The sequence below is a fragment of the Oenanthe melanoleuca genome, chromosome 3 (genome assembly GCF_029582105.1).
Source record: "Oenanthe melanoleuca isolate GR-GAL-2019-014 chromosome 3, OMel1.0, whole genome shotgun sequence".
NCBI lineage: Eukaryota > Metazoa > Chordata > Aves > Passeriformes > Muscicapidae > Oenanthe > Oenanthe melanoleuca.
In genome coordinates, this window is record NC_079336.1 from 60934851 (window position 1) to 60956718 (window position 21868).

At 39.6% G+C, this 21868-nt stretch overlaps 1 protein-coding gene across 2 annotated transcripts in view; it reads right to left on the bottom strand.

The window, feature by feature from the left end:
• ARFGEF3 (ARFGEF family member 3) overlaps positions 1 to 21868 on the bottom strand; it is an 82888-nt gene that overhangs the window by 56768 nt on the left and 4252 nt on the right. For both annotated transcript variants that reach the window (XM_056487790.1, XM_056487789.1), the window contains exons 3-4: positions 12756 to 12837; positions 9550 to 9681 (exon numbers count right to left, since the gene is read on the bottom strand). In XM_056487790.1, coding sequence (XP_056343765.1) covers positions 9550 to 9681; positions 12756 to 12837 — 214 coding nt within the window. The remainder of the gene's footprint in view (positions 1 to 9549; positions 9682 to 12755; positions 12838 to 21868) is intronic.

Here is a 21868-nt window from a genome sequence, read left to right on the forward strand (position 1 = left end):
ACTGTAGAGATAGTTTAAGCCACACAACTTCCAGGATGTTTTAACTCACACTATCTTGCAAATGCCCAATGAAATCACATTTCCATAAACTGTTTATTCATAATGAAAGCATTTATTTTAATTTCTCTTGAAGCTCTGACTGTCATGGAACAAGAAATATAATTCCTAGTCCCTGGAGTCCCAGGATACAATCCCAAATGTAGTATAAGAGCATGCACATGGTAGTTTTCACAATAAGTAGAAATAAAACCAAAAAACCCTGCTTCTGATGCCACAATGAAGGTCAATTGAAACAAAATGTACAGGATTTGAAGTGCAATGTAATTAAAGTGACATCATGATGCCTATCCGTCCTGTGCCATATGCTCTAGGGTGACACTGCTTGAGCAGGGAGATTGGACCAGATGACCACTGTGGTCCCTTACAACCTTACCCATTCTTTGATTCTGTGTGATTCCACACTTTAAGAGAGAGGATTCAAGGCCAGGTTGGATGGAGCTTTGAACAACCTGGTCTAGTGGAAGGTGTCCCTGTCCATGGCAGGGGCATTGGAACTAGATGAACTTTAAAGTCCTTGTCAACCACTCTTGTGACCTCTTGAAGAGGAAAAAAGAGGGAACGCTTTTGGATTGTAAGGCTGCCTAGCATTGCTAGCCAAGTTCCTTAAGTGCTTAGTATGTGTCTGTAATACAAAGCAAATCTCATATTGAAGAGCTTATGGTGGAGGCACATGAAATAAACAGTGTGTAAGAAAGCAAGCAGTATCTCCACAGAAGAGAGAAAAGGTTCAAAACTTTACAATTGACAAAGAAAACTATTTTGCAACCACCTCTAATCCTTCTGTGGGATTTGTGAAAAAGCCTTTCCTGACTTACTTCACTTGCAGGTTTGTAAACTTGGATGCAATGTGTGTCGGATGATTCTCATATCCTGCCCCTTGGAGGAAAACCCTGACAGGAAGGACAGCCCTTTGCCTCATTCAGTAGCTTCACATTTAAAGTCATCCAGTATGTCTGCAAAATACTTTGGACAGGAGGTGTACTCCTATTTGTCAGAATTACTGGTAACCTGCTCATGTCGCACTCTTTGGCCTTGAAGGAAAACAAGGGCGAGAGGAACAAAGAGCATTAATGAAGTCATGTACACTGTGTCACCATGTGCCACTGTACCAAACAACAGATTTTAATTATGGAGAGAAAGGAGAGTGTGTCTGCTATGAATTAGTAAACACACAAATGCTGCTCAGCATTATGAATGCCCCAGAGCTTCAGACATAAGGACTGTATCTGGTACAGGAGAACCTCACACATCATCAGTAATGACACGCTGAGTGCTCCGAGAAGACAATGCCCATTTAGTTCACTGGATTAAAACAGAACTGCTGCTGAACACTATTTATGGTGTATGAAACCAAGTGAAACTTCTGCTTATGTAGTAGAGTTGTAGAAGGGAAAGAAATTATTCAAAGCTTAATAGATATTTAACAGTTTTTGTCAACACTCTGACAGAAGGTTTTATCTTTAGAACTTTAATTAAAGGCAGGGAAAGAAAAAGGCTGAATAGCAGTACTAGGATGACATTTTCCCCTTTACAGGTTACATCCTATTTATGTATACTGCATTACGTTACAAATTATAATATATAAAACTGAGTAAAATGAAAGTGAAAAAGGGCAAATACCAAACTGGAAAACACCAACAAAGAGTTTAAAGAGTTTTCAAATCAAAATGAAGTTTCATGCATCAATTTCCAAAATGATTCAAAAGGATGTCAACACATGGATATAAGTAGAGCCAGAGCTGTCAAGGAAAAAAAGAATTGGTGTCTCCCCTGGGTGGAAAATTCTGACAGTTATTCTTGACAACAAGAGATTTTTTTGGGCAGGGAAGATAACTCCCTTGCTCTCAGATAATGCAAAACTGTAACAGGAAAATGTTCTGTGTGAGTGGCAATGTACTTTAAAACAGCTGATTTTAAATTGCTGTTTCAAATCACTAATAATTGGTAAGAAGTTAGCCTGAAGACAGCCTAAGAAGTGGTAGCCCACAGGCTGTCTGGCCTGCCAGAGGATTTTACCCTATCCCAGACCAAAACCTGACCTGCATCCAGGAAAATGATACTTAAAATCCAACTAAACTGGTTTTGTGGTTGCATCACCAACCACCATGTCACATACAGTTTGTGTATCTTTTTCCTCTCTTACAAGAGATGTGAGTAGCTCCACGCTAGATGATCCAAAGAGCTGGTTGGTAGTGTCAGAACAGCTTATTGGGACACAAATTCTCTACTCAGCTGCCCCCAGGACCAGATGGTGCTATCAGCTGTGGTAGCAGTGGCCCTAATCATGGGATGCTCACAAGCAGAGGAGGTCCAAACTGGGTGTATCTAAGCTGTGGCACAGCTGCAGGATGGGTATAATTGCATGCAAAAAGTTATGGCAAGTGACCCTTTCATGCCACTGTTATGTGGCCACTTTGAATGGCAAAACTTGACACTGTCACCATCAGTGACCATTAATGTCTGGCAGCAGGCAAAAGGCTGAAAGGCCATAAATGAAAGTTAAAGGGTTTCCATATTTGGGGTTCTGATCATATAAGGTCTTTGCAATTCATTTTCTTATTGGCTAAGTGAACTCCAGGTTCTTGGTATGCATGTCAGACCAAAAAAGCTTGTAAGAACCTGTACTTCTACATTGGATGGGTGGTAAATAGCACTTTATAGAGCTAAAGACTTGCTATTTTTTGGCTGATGCCAATGATTATGATTATGCCACACCAAATGTGACAGTTTCAGTGTGACAGAATGAGCATGTTCTCTATCTGAAAACACCTTCATAACCACACAGCTCTGAGATGGCTATAATTTTTGCACTAGAATTTCTTCAGGCAAGAAACTAAGCCTACTTTTCTATTCTGCAGATCTTTTAAGCTGACCAACCATCTGCTTAGATTTTTGGAATTACACATCTGACCAAACCCACTGAGGTTGTTCAGGGATAGAATTCAAGCACAGAAAGTAAGGAATAGCCATGGATCTTGGAAAGATGTTTCATTATAGAGATACTGCATTCACTACTGACTGGTTTAGACAGTTATCATCCAGCATTCATTTGGTCACACTCAGGCCATTACCACTGTCATTCTTTTTGGAATCCTTAAGGAGAAAGCTCTGCTATTTAATTCAAGACTGGTTTTGGCTACAATCACCAGGCACTTAAGAACCAGAGGAGCTCTTTAATCACAGTACCAGGCATTTACTATAGTTCTAATTAACTCAGGAAAGGATAAGCTTATCTTGAAGCACACAAGGTAGGTCATTCAATCCACTGGAATTAACCTGGTTACTTATAACTAAGCACATTAATAAAATGACTTTTAAAAATAACAAGAAAGAGGTAAAATGAGACAAGCAAACCCAAGAGGGTCTGGATTTTTTGGCTGGCCTACATTACAAAAATTTAACTTATGAAAAGGCTAAGCACTAAGAACTCTATATAGCATTTCTCAGCAGGACTGATCTTAGAAAAAAAACCTTATTTGCATGATACTGCAAATAGATGTGCAAGTCTTTAAAGACTGTGCAAGTATTTACAGAATCCTCTCTTTAACAGAGCAGATGCTAACACACCTCTGAATTATGGATTGGAAAAAAGTGAATTGTTGCTTATGAGAACTCATACCAGGCACCACTATTACAAGAACTAATGCACATTCAGGCAAAACTTTTTTCTACAAATTTTCAGCATTTAAATTTTTTTTCTTCTTAATATACATTTTAATCCAGTTCTGAATTAAAACATGCAACTGAAGTTGAGTAATTGTTTTTATTTTTACCTTATCCAAAGCATAGTCTATCTCTGCTCAGAAGATGACTGGACTGCAATTTATATTGCAAGGGATATTGAAAATGTTTGCAACAATACAACACATAAAATATACTCAGAGGAAAAAACAGTCTCTGTTCCCAAATTCTGTATTAATTAAAATGCATAGATAAACAGCAAGTATCTTCTCTCCATCACCACTGAGCTGTATTTTTACTGTTGCACCCATGAATTCTTCTTTTTAATAGGCACTGAAATCACAGTCTTTATTTCTATTTAAAACTATGACATTTTCTGTGCTTCAAAGAGGCAGGGAATAACATAGTTCAAATATACCTTTAAATCCAAGTTCTTTTAGTCCTCCATTTGATTCTACACTTCAAGACAAAACAGAACAGTTGTAAATTATATTCTACTAAGCATAACCCCAGCGCAATTATGGAGAGAGAGGAGAGTGTGTCTGCTATGAATTAGTAAATCCATAAATGCTGCTCAGCATTATGAATGCACCAGAGCTTGTACATGGTACTTTGTACGTGGAAAAATAATCATTCACAGAGACAGGGATTATACAGTTGTGTTAAGCCAACATTTTGGATCAAACACTTTGGAGTCACTTTTCAAATACATAAGCTGTTTTCTGTCTTGGAGGGCCAAAGACCTGCTCAGCAGCAACAACGCTCCTGACAAGTTTTCTGAAATAATTAGCCATAAGTTTTGCTTGGTTGGTCAAGCACAGTCCAGCTTCATTCAATATTTGCACCAGATCACAACTACCTCCCTGAGCCTGTAATAACATGGTTGTACAGACCCTAAAACAGGTCAACTATAATTGTTACAAAAACTAAGACCAAAAAAAAAAAAGTCATTAAACTTTCTCTAACTCCCTGTGGACTTTCAAGAGTGACCTTCTCAAGTGACTAATTTGACACAATAACTATCAATTTAATTAGTTACTACAGAATATAAATTAATAAAAACTAAGAGATGACTCTTAGCACTCAAAGAATCACTTTGCACGTTTAAAGCATTATGGTAGCAATCTTGGAAAGAACAGTTGCTAATACCCAACCTACAGACAGTCTGTCCTTACACAAACTAAGTTTGACCACAGAACTCTTAAGTCAGATTTCAGTTCCAAATATATCCAAAAGGAAAACTGAAATCACAAAAAGAGCTGTCTACTATTATTACTGGAGAGCTCCCAAATGCTGTGTTAATGGATCAGTGAAAAGACAAAGAGAAAAGATTGCCTTGACACAGCAGATTTAGCAAGGGCTCATTAAACCTCATTTACAGATGAAAAAGACTTCTGGCTGAGTCCTCACTGAAAGCCTACAGAAGAAAAATCATAAAAAATTTGCCCATCACCAAGAAATACACCTAATCCACAAACAAATGCAATTGGAGTCACTAGGAATAAACAAATCTTTCCTAAATGAAACTGCTGTTTGCCATAAATAATAGGTAAACAATGGGAACTGGAAGAGTCTTCCCTCTAAAGCCACTTTGGAAGTTTATTTTTTGGTTTCAAAGCAGTTTATCCAAAAGTTTATTCAAAAACCTCCACAAGCAAGGCACCTGCAACTCAACTGTGCAAAGTTTTCTCAGATATAATAAGAAACAAAGCTTGGAATTTTCACTGACAAAAACACAGTATATATTCATAACATATCCAGCATATCACCATTGATTAGAACAGTGAAATAAAGCACCAGTATTTGGAAAAACATCAAATCCAAAAACTGAGTTTCTTTCACAGGGGATCATTATTCTCTTTCTTGCTTGAAAATTTCTGTCCTTCAAGCTCTAAATTTCCTGGGAAATCTGGACACAGACTGAGCTGAAATGCACTGAACTTTATGACAAGGCTGTCTTTGTCAATGAAGAAAACAAAGGGATGCAGTAGGAAGGGAAATTTTACCTGATCACATCTTTGTTCTAAGAGCAACTTTCTTACTTCAGTGGCCATTATATTACAGTGGATATGGTTTACCTGGAGGACTTGTTTCTATGTAAGAACTCATCTAGTAATCTGCAATTCTTCATAAAATATTTTTTGTTGTTATCTGAGAATGTTATCACAGTTAGACAGAATTACTGCATTATTAAGAAGGTGGTCAACTTATAAATGAAAGTGACTATAACATGCATGAGAATGAAGGAAAAAGAAAAAAACAAGAAAAAAAATCCAAGTGTCTTTGCTATTCAGGATGTCTTCCATACTTCCAACCTCCTCAATGTTTGGTTTCAGCTGCTTGGGTGCCACAGTTACATTCAAAGCCTAATTCTAGTTCTTCCAGGATCCCTTTGGAGGGATAGTGTTTTAGGGTTGGGACTAGTAATGAAAAATTACTAAAAACTCAAAGAGAGAAAGTAAATCACAGAATTGCTGAGGTTTGAAGGGACTGCAATCCAGAGGTTCAGCTAGAGATTAGATTCCCAGTTTCCTTTTCCACTGCTGATCTGACAATATTTGACAGTGCTTTTGTCAATACTACATGTATTCCTCCAAGCAAAGGTCTAATTGCACAAAGCAGAAGTACTTGATCCATTTTAAAAACATCTGAAGCCAGAACTTAAAAATATCAAGCCGGGGGGGAAAAAAATCAGGATCCCCTGACTCCACAACTGAACTCAAAAGCGAGTATTAATCTTCAGTCTAGAACATGTCCCCTTTCTGCTGCAGACTGTCTATAGCTTGTTAGTCTAGTGCATAACCTCAACAAAATGTTCCCATCCCTCAATGTGAGATACACCCTTGCATTTCATTCAATTATAACATGGCATTACATCACACAACAAAATTCTTCCCACTTCTGAGCCAGCCCCACTGCATGATCGTGTTCATCCAAGGAAAGTGCTAAATTACTGTGCCCCTGATTTTTTCTCTGCATCTGTAGAAGTAGAGCAGTGAGTCACTGTGGTATCTCACCAATAAACCATTACATTTGATTAGACATCAAGATATCTCTTCCTTCCTATATGAACATTCTAAAGAAAATATGAAAGCATAAATATTTAATTATTCCATTTGAAACTGAAGTTATTGATGTATAACAAAATCATCAGCAAGGTACTGTATGATTCAGAAGAGATCCAGCTAGCACTCCTCTCCATTCTTTTACAGCAACCATTACAGCTACTCATTACAGCTACCAGTCCTGTCTAAGGATGGCTCTTCACAATACTCGACATGCTACAAAAGGCCACTAACTGCCAGTGCACTTCTTTCCTGTGTTCTTCCTTTCACTGCCAATTCCAACATGCAGTCATCTGAATGTAAAAAGCATCTTTACAGAATGCTCTCCTCAGCTAATCAGATCCCTTCACACTTCCATCTATAATACAGGTGGGTCACAATAAACCATTACCATAAATATCCAAGACTTTTTTTTTTTTGTTTGTTTGTTTGTTTTTAGTATGTGAAGTGTGAATTTCTAGTATACTCTTACTGGGAACAGCTGGAGATATTTTGGATAGGATTTAAAAAAAAAAAAAAAAAAAAAAAAACACATTTGAGTGATTTAGGAGCTTACACACCAGCAACGGACAGTGAATTCTGTACTCCTGCATGTCTACTTTCACCCTGATTTTGCATGACTAAAAGATTTTGTGTAATCTTTAATGGTTGCATTCTTAATACCTGCAAGACTGGTGCAACTGTGTAGAGAGTCACAAAGAACCAGGCTGGCACCACACCTGACACAGTTTCAGAAAAGCCTACTCACACTCAGGAGTGTCTAATATCTATCTGCACTAGATAAAGACATATTTTACCTCCTCCAGATGGAATAACATAGTCTAATGTACAACCATAAGCTGTCTTGAGGACACATTTTAGCAGCTCCAGGGACATAAATACATTGCTGAGACCAGCTGTTAGAAACCTCCCTCCTTCCCCACCAAAGGCTCTAGCCACTCATCAGGCCTGGGTTAGCTAACAACATTTTCAAGAGTTGCAATGGCACCTGTAACCTTCAGGTTACAATCTGAAGAGATGTCTGCTTGATTACAACATGTTTTGGCCCTCTGGTCTCTTGAAATACTTAAATCAAAATAGAATTTTGCTTTGTTCTCAGCATGTAAAGTTGGAGTTGCAGCCTGATTTTTACCATACACACATTTTGCTCAGAAAGGGAGTTGCACATCAAAATTTCACTCAGTGAAATTAAGACACTTTCTTCTCTCGTTTGCACTTAAACTGGAACTGAACTTGTTTTTCTAATAAAAAAAAAAAAAAAAAAAAAAAAAAAAAAAAAAAAAAGCATACATAAATACAAGGTTTTGGGTTGGGTTTTCTGTGGTTTGATGTTTTGAGATTATTTTTGCTTCTCACATGTCAAGACAATTTGAGAAGATATTTACTCAGAACTGTAGCAAAATACAGTGTTCACATTCTTCTCAGTGTGGGGGCTTTGCCTCGCAGATGTACATTAACGCTTTCAAAGAAACTGTGCATGCAGATTCTGAATCTAAAACACTCAGGAATGTAAAAAAAGTAACTTGCAAAAAATGACTGCATTCCAAGAGGGACCTGTTGGTTCAGCACTGCAAGTACTGAAAAACAGAAAGCCCCTTTCCCTCTGTGGGAACAAAATAGGCAGGAAGGAGGCGTGCTGGGTTAGGAATGCAGATCAGGGCTGAGCCTGAGGCAGAAGCCTGCTGCCATAAAACAGGTAACAGTCCACACAAATACCACTCCCTTCTTTTGTTGCTAGGTTCACCCCTCTGCATGTTCTGACACCGTGTGCATATTCCACCTCCAGTGCTAAGGAGTACAGCTCCTACAGAGCAGCTTCAGAGTGGATAACTATTCACTAGACCCAAGATGTCACATACAAGAAACAAAATAATTAATCTATGCACTTAGAAATAAAGGACAGTCAAGGAATAGAGCCAAATATATCAATCACTTTCAGGTATAATGAGCATGCAAAAGGACCACCAGGTTTGTTCCAAAATGGTTTCAGCCAATGATCAGCTATAGCACAACAAACCCTGCAGCAGGAAGTTTACACCCAAACATCTGAAAACTCCACATCACCTTGCTTTGTACAAATAATGCAAGTATTGCCAATACTGATATAGAAAAGTGACTTCTAAGTCATACAATCAGCACGATCACAGGGCAAGGAATTTTGGTATTGCCTCCCTGCCAAAACAGTACCTCCTGGCAGCTGAGCTTCCTAGCATGCATACAGGAGAATGCCAGGCTATTCCTAGAAATGCAAGTTCTGACAGAGCACACAAAACAATAATTTCCCTTATGTCCTGGTCCAGGGACGTTTTGATGCCTAAACAAATCATGTCTCATTATTAGCATTTTACAAAGAGAAAATACAACTACCAAACAGCACCTATGCACACATGATACAAAATTGCAAGTGTGCACAGCCCACCTCATGAGCACTAAAGCCCAATAACAAACTTCAAGATCTACAAGTTGTTTAGCTGTGCCCTCCCATGGAGGAAATTGATTGTCCTGGTTAAGTTTTCTAAAACTGGAACCACCAGTATTCTGAGGCTTAATGTAAATTCTCTCCTATTTAATCCAAGGAAACACAAAATAAGAAGTGAAAACAACTGACATCTGCCAGCAGGAAAAGAGAATCAAATACTGTCCTAAAATGAAGGTTTTCAAGGCAACAGCTAATTTTTTTGCTAGCTCCAGCATTCAGTCATGCAGCCTCTGTTGCAAGCACCTACGTGTGTGAAACACTAACCTTCATCACTTCAACTTGCAGGTCTTCGTTGAGCGAAGGAGTCACTTTGACAGCATTCAGCATCTGATTAAGCAACTGTTTCTCATCTGAGTCTGTTTCCACGGATACAAACCTCTCATCAGACAGCAGCTTCTGCAGAGAGAAAATGGCAATGCACATGTTGAGACAAAAAACACCTCTGCAAAGTACTGCACCTAAACCTATCAGCACTTGGCACAAGGGTGCTTAGTTAGGCTTTGTGTATAAAATTTTAATCCAATAATATAAAATATAAGACAAACAGCAAAACTGGGAGATCTGTGTCATATCAGCTGCCATTCCAGTATCATCTTTGCCCATCCCACTTCCCCAGTGCCTAGAAGAAAGCAGACATGAGTAACTGATAAATCACTTCAAATAATGTCCTCAGCAAAACCTCTCAGTATTTAAGAAGCTGAGAGACTGGAACCTTTGCAGCCCCCCCCCCCCACCACCCAGACTGTCAAAACAACAACAAAAATTTTTTTATAAATTTAATTAAATTAAATTAAAAAAAAAAAAAACAACAACAAAAAACACTCAGGCTAGTATCCTGGCATTAAACTAGTGCTATCAGATCTCCTGCCCAACAGGAGACAATCACCTACTGTCCCAATTACTCCAATAGTGTACAAAGCACAAACGCTGCCGAGGTGGCACTTCTGATCCCTGGAAAGACGCGTTTTGTGTCATACAGAAGTTGACCATTAATGGATACAATCAAGTCCTCAGATGAAAAGTGAAGTTAACAAGTGACTAACACAAGCACACATAGAAACCAACCCAAGCTGTAGTGATACCAAAATTCCTTGTCCTGACATTGGGCTGGTTGAACTGAATTCAATACAGACTGACTGAACTTCAGACTGAATACTTTAGACTGATCAGGTTTACTTTGCCCAGTATCTCAGATACTATCTCCTGACATTGTCAACTATTTCCTTGTAGGTCTACTAGAAATCCTCTTCCACATAGTCTGTAACCATCTTCATGTGTGTACCTTATTAGTGGCAGGCATCCTGCAAGAGGTGTAACCACACAAGTCTTTTCCCAGCTCCTATCTTCTCAGAAGACCCCACAACAAAACAAAACTAGCTAGTCTTAGATCCCAGGAACACAATCATGCTCTGTCCTAGCAGAGACTTTGAGCAGCCCACTTCCCTCTCTACATTCTGCATCACTTTTGTACTGATGCTCCTCCTCAGCTTCAACCTTGCAGCACATTTCATCCGTTCACTCCTACTTCTTATTTTCTATGCTTGTACTGGTTTTGGCTGGGATAGTGGTAATTTTCTTCATAGGAGCTCAAAGAGTGCTGTGTTTTGGATATGTGACCAAAACAGTACTGATAACACACCCCCACATTTTGCTATTGCTGATCAGAGCTTAGGCAGCATCAAGGCTGCCTGTTTCTCAGACTGGTTCTCCAGCAAGCAGGCTGGGGGTGCAGAAGAGTTTGGCAGGGGACACAGCTGAGACAGCAGACCCTAATGTGACCAATGGGATATTCCAAACTATATGACACTGTGCTCAGCAACAACAGCTGGGCAAAGAAGGAAGAAGTGGAGGGTACACAGACATCCAGAGTTAAGCCATTTGTCTTCCAACATAACTGTTATACATGATGGAGCCCTGTTTTCCTAGAGATGGCTGAACACTTGCTGCTCCATGGGAAGTGGTGAATAATTTCAGATATTCTTTTAGTTGCATATGCAGCTTTGATTTTGCTATTAAACTTTGTCTTAGCCCACAGTTTTCCTCACTTTTACCCTTTTGATTCTCTCTTCCATACCTCTGAGAGGGAAGGAGTGAGTGGGCAAAGCTGAACTGCCAGCTACGGTTTAACTCACAATGTTTTAAAGCATTTCCCACATACCAGAATATCAAGTGTTTTAGCACTGAACAGCCTGAGGAGATTTAACTCAATCTGCAATGAGAATAATGGGGGTTTCTATATAAAAAAGAATGTTTAGTTCAGGATGGGAGATATGGAACTGTTGAAGAGAGTCCATGGAAGGTCTGCTAAGATGACAAAGGGACAGGAGCATCTCTCTTATGGGGCAAGGCTAAGAGCTGGGACTGTTTAGACTGGAGAAGAGAAGGCTCAGGGAGGATCTCACCACCACATATAAATATGTGAAGAGTGTTTGCAAAGAGAACAGGCAAGAACTCTCTAGTGATGCCCAGTGGCAGGACAAGAAGCTCTGGGCACAAACTGAAATACAGAAGGTTTCCTCTGAATATCAGGAAAAAATTAACTGTAAGGGTGATCAAGCACAGGTTGTCCAGAGAGGCTGTGGTATCTCCAGCCCTGGAGGCACCTCTTTTCCAGTCTAAACAGTCCCAGCTGTCAGCCCTTCCTCATAGGGGAGATGCTCCAGTCCCTTTGCTATCTTAGCAGCCCTTCCCTTCTAGAACCACACCGTGCCCCAATATGGGGAACTCTCTAACCAAGTGTCTGACACCTCATATGCTGGATTAAGTCAATTTGAACGATCCGCTTACATCCCAGAATAACTTCATTCTGGCCCTCCAAGGGAAAAAATTATTTTTGGAAAATGGATTTTTTGCCCCAGCCTTTTCCACAACCAGCATCCCCTACTGATAAGTATTTACTGACTTGTACTCATTTGTCCAATTAAAAGAACAGTAAACTATTTTAGTTTTTATACTGTCGAATCCAGGAACAGTGCTTGTGCTGCACTGTTGATTTCTCTTGCAATTTCATAGACTTCCAAATCAGATGTTGTTTCTACAGTTTTCAGTGTACAAAAAACCCAAAAAAATGCTCACACAAAAAGAACACAGCCACCAGATCCTCTGTTAACCTCTCCATCTTCCAAGCACTGCTCTCCTCTTTTCTAATCAAAGAAAACAGCAAATTTCAGCCTAATTTCTAAGATGCTTAGCAGTGGCACATTTTTCTGGAAGTAGCACAGGGTCCACAACGAAGAACACATCTACATTTCAATGTTAAAATCCAGGACCTCCCACCTATCTGCAAAATATTTTTAGCTTCTACAAAATCACCAGTCTTTACTTGCATCCTAACTTCTGAACAGAAACATGACCATTATTGTTAGGTTCACCCGAGGACAGACGATTTTTCTGTAGTATTTTTCAAAAGAAAAGCCTAGATTTTTTTGACATCCACTGCCTGCCAACACATTCCCACTCTAAAGTCATACCTGCATCCCTGCTAGAGCCTGTTGGGCCAGCTTCATGCTCTTCGATTCCAGAGCCAGTTGAAGAGGAAGGAGACACTTCTCCCTAGGAAAAATGTTTTAAAAAGTGAGAGGGGAAAAATGCAACTAAAATTGGTATTCAAGCAATATATCAGATGGCTTGTATCACTTTCAGGAAGATCATGCTTACATACAGCAACCAAAGAGAATTTCACAATTCTGTGAAGCACTTTTACCCTCTAAAGAAAGCTGGCATATTTCTTCAACACTTCACACATCTCTAATCTGGAAAGCACCTTTAAATACTTTTACACTGTGACTTTGTTATACTTCTCTGTTAAAGTGAGGTGAACTCGCATTTGTAATGAGCAGATCAACAGGTGCCAAAACAAGTAACCTGTGCATTAACTGGTACTCCATCAGCCAGACACAGACAGGAAAAAAAGAAGGAAAAAAAATCACTACAGTGTATAGAACTAACTGAAGGATACCAGAAACTGATGGTTATTTGGACCTGCATCTCTTCAGGACAGAACACCAAAAATTTTTAGACTTTCTACAGATTTTTGCAACTGCATATAAACATTTTGGGCATTATTAATATAAAATGAATTTATTCTCACATTAAAGTGGATGAAGACTGGGAGAAGGGGGAAAATGGAGAAAGTCATAAGCCACTGGAGTGGATCCAGTTCAGTTTCATGACAATGAAGACAGGTGGGAGCTCCTATGGCTTATGTGTAGCTACCCCGCACATCAGCATGTTGCCTGCCATCTGTCATCACATACTGCAATGAGCTCAGAACAATGAGAGCTTTGATACATGTCCCAAAAAGAAGAGCAAAAAATGACAAACAGGAGGATGGAAATTAGAACAGATTCAATTAGCTGAACTTCCCATCCTTGCTAAAAATGTTTAACTGAAAATCTAATTAAGGTTGCTGCAGACTGTATTCCCACTGTATTCTTGGAGAAAATGAATTGCCATTATGTCATTTCCTGTTCTTGTTACACACTCAGTCAATTAAGCCTTTAGCATTTCCATGCTACAGCTATGAAACACCTGCAGAGATATCTTACAATGTTTGATTAGCTTGAGCACCTTTCACACTTCAGCTCAACCTGCCATTTAAATGCATCATCTGATAGCATGAGAACATGAAGGACATAACAGATAATCCTCAAGCAGAACAGGAGAATGATGTAAATTAACACAGCTCCTTCTAACGCCTTAAGAATTCAATTCAATAAGGCTGCAAAATAGGGAATGCAAATTGGAATTACCTCAACTGATTTCAGTGCAGTGAAGTAAGAGAATGAGGTTTCCTCTCATACCTTGCAGCCCTTTCATAATTCCACTCTGTTTGGAGCAGTCTCCCATCACAGGATTTCATTGCTTACTACACTGTCTGCAGTTCTGTATGGTTCAGTGACAATTCCAGCAGGTTTTGCAGTACTACACATGCAAGACATTTTACACAAGTGAAGTTCTCAGAATAAGCTGATGCACAACAGTATACTTCAAAACATGTTTAAGAATAGTCTCCCTTTACGCAATGTACAGAAAGTAGTTTCACACGCATCTATACTGTTATATGCTGTTGTGGCCATATCTACACATACAGTTTGAGGCACAAATACCAACCTAACTCTGATTGAAACACATCAATTACAACACAGAGGGAGAATGAAAGGAAGGGAACACCCTTGACTTGGAAGAGAGTAAGCCACCTGCCAGGGCAAGCAAAACAGCTCAGCGACAGAGTGCATAATGCAGGGCCAGTACCTCCCAGAGCACAGGTTGTCCCCCTTGAGCAACCCCACTCCATGGCTGTCAGCTTTGCTAACTGTAGAATGAGTGATGAGAACACACACAGCCTTTATATTCAGCACACTAGGTTACAATGACCTTTCCAGTTGTCCAAGCTTTCTGTGGCTCGTCAACCTAACAACATATCTGTCTCCCTGCAGGTCTGGAATAGGGGATGCTATAGCAGGTCAGTCAAAACAGACTGCTAGAAAGGTCAGAGCAAGACAAATTACTATTGCAAGTAGAGAGATCATAAAAATCTTTCTATTCTCATTGTAATGACAAAAAAGCCTTTAGTGAGAAACGAATAATGGCTCACTAATTCACTCTCAGGATACAAACTGTAATGAAGAAATTGCCTAATCTTAACTCCTTGTTGTTGGTGCCTGAAACACAGTCTCACAGTCTACCTTCCCCTCCCTGACTTAGGGAATGGGGCATGAAAAATGCTCCATGCAAATGGTGATAATCACATTATTTTTAATCCCATTTCTGAAAATTAAAGATTAAAAATAAGACAGGTCTCTACATTATCTTCCTGCTGAAAATTACATAGGAGAAGCAAAATTTAGAACCTCAAGGCCTTATCAGCATGCAGTTTGCATTCCACAGAATAATTCACAGCCCCGTCAAAGAACAGATAAGAATTTGATTCACCACTGTTGCCATGTTCTGATACACTGTTTATTAGACAGAATAACAGTCATGGCGAAAGTCCGACATTTTTTAGTCAGAGTAACCAATGATTGAAAATATTTTCTCTGTTTTGGCTGCTTAAAAAGAACAGAGTAGCATAGTGTAGTATTATTAGCATCACTTATTCAAGCAGAAGAGTTGGCCCATGATGAGAAAATAATTGGTAGAGATGAATTCTCAGAATTCTGCAAGTACCCACAGCTGCTACCCTTAAGTAAACCAAACAGAAGCAAACACTGTTCTTGCACAAAAAGGAATGATTTAATTTACATAAAACAAATTCTAGTGTTGTATACATGAACACGTGTACACATAAAAATAGAAACATAAATTTTTTTCCTGTACTTGAACATTTATAAAAGATTCCACCAACAAGTTTAGGTGTAATGGAAGTATTTAAAACCTGGACAAGGAACACGGAATAAATGCATCATTTTTCAAATAACAGCTCCTCAAGAAGAAGGAAGCTTTAAGTTCTTGCTCACATTCTAGAGAAATTATTAGTGCAGAAATATGATCATCCCACTTACAAAGAGAATTACAGTCAAGCTCAGGTTGGAAAGAGGTTTGGAATCCATGGTATATAAATACAGGGCACATTCTCCCACCTCCACAATGCAGGAAGTCAAACCAGATGATTACAATAGACCCCTCCAGCACTAAAATTTGCACCTCTACGTACAAGTTTGCCAATAGTACTTAGAGACATAGTAGAGCAATAAGATAAAAGATAAAATCTGAAGCCTTCCAGCTAGAATCCTCCTTTTCAAGAAAAAATAAACCAACAAATTATCTTTATGGCACTGTGCCATAAAATAGGCATGATGATTAGAGAACTTTGGTGCTACCATGCTACATAAGAATGAACAAGCACTCAGTGCTGCAATTTACAGGTCCTAGAAAAAAACAGTTGGGAGACTGTTGCCAAACTATGTAGATCTAAATGCTGGCTTGCATCAACAGGGACAGGATTTTACTCCAGCTACTCACAAGCATAGACACACTTGTGGGCATGTTTCCCATATCATAAGATTTGCCTCATATATTTGCATATATCAGGTGAGTTTCAACCTTTACTAATAACTAAAGCAATTGCAGTTTCTGGCTGAAGGACTTTTCACTTTTTTTCTCACCACTTGCATCTTATTTTTTTTTAAATCTAATTCTTTCCCTTCCTACAGAGCACAAAACTCTTTGCTTTTATCTAGTTACAATGGAAAGGCTTGCTCTCCTTTGACTTAAGGTTAATGCTCCTTTTCTTTCCATATCCAATTTTCTCACCTCAGCTGCTGATATCAGCTCTCTCTCAGAGTTCCATCCAACTCAGTATTTAATTTTTCCTTCCTCTTTTTTTCATGTATTCCCTCTTCCCTTCCATCCTTTTGCTTTTCAAACCCAGACACAAAGTCTTCATCCAACAGTTAAATAAGACTGCCTTTGCAGGGAAATATGAGCTGCTTATCAGAGGATGTTTAATGACACAGGGGAAAAAAAGTGCAGAACAATGCCTAAATGTAATTTCACACAGTCTGCTAGCTAGAACTTTAATAATTCTTTTTTCAACCTGGAATCTTGAATGAGATCACAATTTAAAACTGCTTGGTATTAAAGAAGTGACATAATGGTATTTATAATCTTTTTTATTTACATCCTTTCTCAGATAAATGAATTTGGCACTACAGAAGCAGCACAGCTCTACTCATGGGAAAGGCAAACGTGAGCAATTTAATCTTCCAGCCAACCCAGTGCAGCCAAGACCACAGAATTCATACAATCGTAATTAAGTAGCTCAGCACAGTCACTCAGCTGGAGAGCACTTCTGAGGTCATTTGCCTCCTTGCTACACTAGCTAATAACATCTTGATTTTAACAGAAACACAAAGTTCCTAGATAAGAACTTGTTGTCAAGATGAAAACAAAACAGAACAAAAAAACCCAAAAGCACAAGGCGTACCTTACTTCAAGAGGAGAGGAAGAGAGACAGCAAAAGATTCTACACAATATTAATATAAGGTGGACAAGGCCAAAATAATAATCAGATGCTTCCAGCCTCCAAAGCCCTAGTGTAATCTCTCTCTGATATGTTATCATTGCTCTCCCTAGAACACCCACCCCCACAGATATTTGCCCTTTATGCACAAGGTATCATAGTCACTTATAAGCCCTGCTCTTAAGGACCTTGGTGACACATGTAAACCTCACCAGGTCTTAATCACAAAGCAATCTGTAGCCTTTAGGTGATTTTGTTGATTATGATTTGAACTAGAGCATGAAGATGAGGTGACAAGCTGGACTTGCTCAGCCTACAGTTCTGAAAGCTATTCCATGAAATCTCTCTTCCCTATATTTGGTACGTCTGGAAGTGAAGCTAAAGATTTGTCTAGTGAAAGCATTTTTGTTTTAGATTTTAAGCACAAAATAACAAATCAAGTGTTTTATGAGAGTTAAACTTCCATGAGGGAGAAGTCTTACAATGCTGAGAGAAGGTAGGGCTGAGAGAATGGAAAAAGAGACACAGAGGGACTATCACACAGACATCCTACAAATTACCTTATTTTCTCCACCGCAGCTGTGAGTTACAGAAATCAGATGAAGAAATGGGAGAATGAAGTATATTTCTGGTCATTACTAGTTACACTTTGAAGGTCAGTGCTGTAATCTGCAATACCATTCAACTTTCACAGCAGTTCAGTGCTAAATCTCCATAGACCTAAGGGATGGTTGCTAAAAATATCCTCATGTTTGCAATGCATTACGTAATTTTATACTCACTACACTTCAGCATATTCAGTTTCTTAACCAAACAAACATTCAAGGAAATGAAAGGTAGTGAATTTCCTGCAGCTTTGTTACTTTTCATGGAATGTAAATAAAGGAAATATGAGAAAAGACTGTCATTATTCCCACTCACCCCTTCATTTTCAAAACAAAGAAAAGTCATGACTTGCACAGCATCACACAGAGACCAGAGCAAAGCACCATTTAGCAGGAAAACAGCCCTCTCAGTTTCAGTGCCACTCCTCTTCCCGCCCCCAACCATATTTCATTCTCTTAACTGACAATTACCAAAAGCCTCATGATGTTCCCATTTTCTTTTCTTCTTCAACCACTGAAAATGATCAAATGTTTAAAACAAACACACGCACTTCTGTCCCATTATCATCCTTAGACCCTTAGGTCAGTATTTCAGTTGCATTTGTTGTTAGAAGTTAGACAAACAGTTAAAGCCCTGGCTGCTCTCATCCTCAGCCCCACTCATCTCCTCATCTGCCATTCTACCAGCTCCCATGAAGAAAATTAACTTCAGCCCAGCCAAGACTACTTCACTGTGGGCTTTTGTCACAAAAGTAGAATGAATTTTGGAAAAGTCTATAAAAAGAACAAAGACCCAAGGCAGTGGTGATTATTATGGCTCACTAATACAAAGAACATCAGGAAAGGCAGAAAGTTAGCTTCAGAAAGAGCAAGCACTGCTCTTTAAAAAAACACCACTAAAAGCAAAGAAAAAACCTCACTCAAACTCACAAGTAAAAGTAACAGAAACCATGTATCTTTTATTCATAACAATGCTAAACTTTGCTCCATACATTCAAAAGTCACAACTCCAGCTAACACGTTTTCAAGGACTCCTGAGGCTGACCCTACATATCCCCTTCCCTTTCCTCTCCAACACTTCTGTCTTTTGGGGTCCCAGAACAGATGCAAAGTTTTGCTGAGATAAAAATACCTGCCCATTAGACAAGAAATAGGGCCACTTACATATCCTAGATTAAACATGCATATTGATCCAAATACTGTATTAGTGGCACATTGCCCTTCTAAACACTCATTTCCTTCCCTCATCTACTCCTCAACATTAGAAATGAGAATGCAAAATTTTAAATCAAGACCAGTGCATATACATCATCCAAAATACCAAATGGACTACATAAGTGCCCCCAAAAGTCTGGATCCAGGCTGTAAACTGCCAACATGGGAGATGCAGGTCAGTAATCCACACTGGCACTCAAATCTCTTCTTGCCAGCTGCCTGACAGGGAACTCATAATTCACTCACTGAATGGCAGATAGTGACCATGTAATGGTTGAGCAGCATGAGTCACATCCAGCTGTCACATCCAGGAAGAAAGCACAGGAGCACCTAATGCCAGGTGGTTGTGGCAGCAAGAGCAGGAAACAAATTGTTTTTACAAAAGAGAAAGAGTAAAACAGAGAGAGCTGCTAAAACCATCTCCCAGAAAAAAGCCTTAGAGACAATGATTCCTCCCTCCCCACTCCTTACTTCTGTTCAGGGGATCTGCTATGTATGCATCAGCTTTCCTAGCCACTCTCTCCCAGTACAAAGAAACTAACAGAAAACATAAACAAAATTAAGAGATGGGAGAAGACAAAAATGATGAAATCACAAACATTTCTTCACAATAAAGATGGTAAAGTGCATCCCAAGACTCAAGACTATGTAAGTGGACCTGCAAACTAAGAGGATTGAAAGTCTCTACAGCATTTTTAGTTTGTGATGATCACACCACAATTACTGCTTTTATTATTTGTTAATCACGTGTAAGGTAAAATGAGTAAGATCACTTTCATCCCCAAATGTCCCGCTCCCCAAATGTCCACAAGTATAGAAGAAGTTCACAAATTGCCCTCAAAAGCTAGCACCAACATGATTAGTACTGGAACACAAGGAGGAAGAGACAGAACTGGACATGAACTGGTTATTACACAGAACCCTGCTCCTCACTGACTTCTGACTTTCCAACTGTAATCTCCAGAAATACTGATCACTTTTAAAAGGCCAAATATAAGAGGGAATTTAGTGTGTTGACCCTGACTGGATGCCAGGCTCCCACCAAAGCCACTCTGTCACTCCCCTCCACAACTGGACAGGGGAGAGAAAATATAATGAAGGGTTCAAGGTTTGAGATCTGGATAGAGAGAGATCACTCTCCAGATATTGCCACAGGAAAAACTGACTCAAATTAGAGATACTAATTCAATTTATTATTACCAAAACCAGAGCAGGATAATGAGAACTAAAATAAGAGCTAAACACCTTCCCCCCGCCCTCCCTCCTCCTGCCCAGTGACACAGGGAGGCAGGGAATGTGGGTTGTGGTCAGTTCATCACACGCTGCTCCTGCCACTGCTTAGGGAAAGGAGTCATGGCCTGCTTCAACATCAGTCCTCCACAAGGACGCAAGTCCTACCAGGAAACCTGCTCCGACACAGGCCTCCCACAGGCTCACAGCCTCGCCCCAGGCATCCACCTGCTCCAGTGTGAGTCTCCTCCATGGGCTGCAGGTGGATGTCTGCTCCACTATGGATCTCCATGGGCTGCAGAGGCACAGCTGCTTCTCCACGGGCTGCACCACGAGCTGAAGGGGAATCTGAGCTCAGGTACCTGGAACATCACCTCCTTCTCCTTCTTCACTGGCCTTGGTGTCTGCATTGTCGCTCCTCTCACATATTCTCACCACACTCTTCTCTAAAAGCAACTACATTTGCCAAACAACCCTTTTTCTTCTTCCTAAACTTTTAATCACAGAGGGGTTGCCACCACTTCTGGCTGGCCCAGAGTTGGCCAGGGGCACTTCTGTCTTGAAGCCAGCTGGCATTGGCTCTGCTGGACATGGGGGAAGCTTCTGGCAGCTTCTCACAGAAGTCACTCCTACTACCAAAACCTGGCCACACAAACCCAATTGACATTTCTTCCAAAAAGAAAGCCCCTTCAGAAGTCCCAACCAACCCCTTCTTTCCAGCAAAGTCTGTGCTGATAGCAAGCCACTGAGTTTTACATAGCTATAAGGCATGACTTAATGACATAATGCATTCCAAGAAACTCTGGCAATCCCAAGCTTTTTCAAAGCAGTATGTGACTGGCAACTGCTATCTAGCCTCTTATTTTATTCTCTGATATGTAGATAATCCTCTTGAGTATTAAACTGCTCCAATCAAACATTCTTTTTCAAAGCTCATTTTCTTGTGTCTGTTCAGTTACCTTTTATAGCTCATATTTCAGCCTTTAAAATCACAGCAAGCCAAGAAGAGAGCCTCGTTCAGTGTATAGTCCTGGCCTTAGGGGAGAATTTGCCATCCTGAAAATACTGAAGTGAATATAGCCCAGCTGAGTAGCAAACAACTGTTTGCTGGTGGACAACATTAAGGACTCTTAAGCTATTTTCTATGTGATCAATTCACCAATTAAAACACAAGCACATCAATTTCTCTTATCTAATTCATTATTTATAAGTTAGCCACCCAGCCTCCTTAAGCACTTAGTGTATATCCAACCTTCACAACTCATATTCAGAGACAAATATCATCCTACTAGACAGATAACAAGAGACCAGTTACCAACGGGTTATGTGGCTATCCCTTCTCAAGATTTCATGGAACATCTACACCAAAGCCTTGAACTGACTTAAGGCCACTTCCACCTGATCCACTTTAATCTTTGTTACTATCTCACACCCTTGCCTATTACTCTGATTCAGTTAAAATCACTGAATAATCACAGACATATTTCTATCTCAAGGCAGAGCTGACAAGACTCAGTGGGAAACTCTGTATTTGTTGGAGATTTGTATTTCTTTTGGAAGTGAGACATTA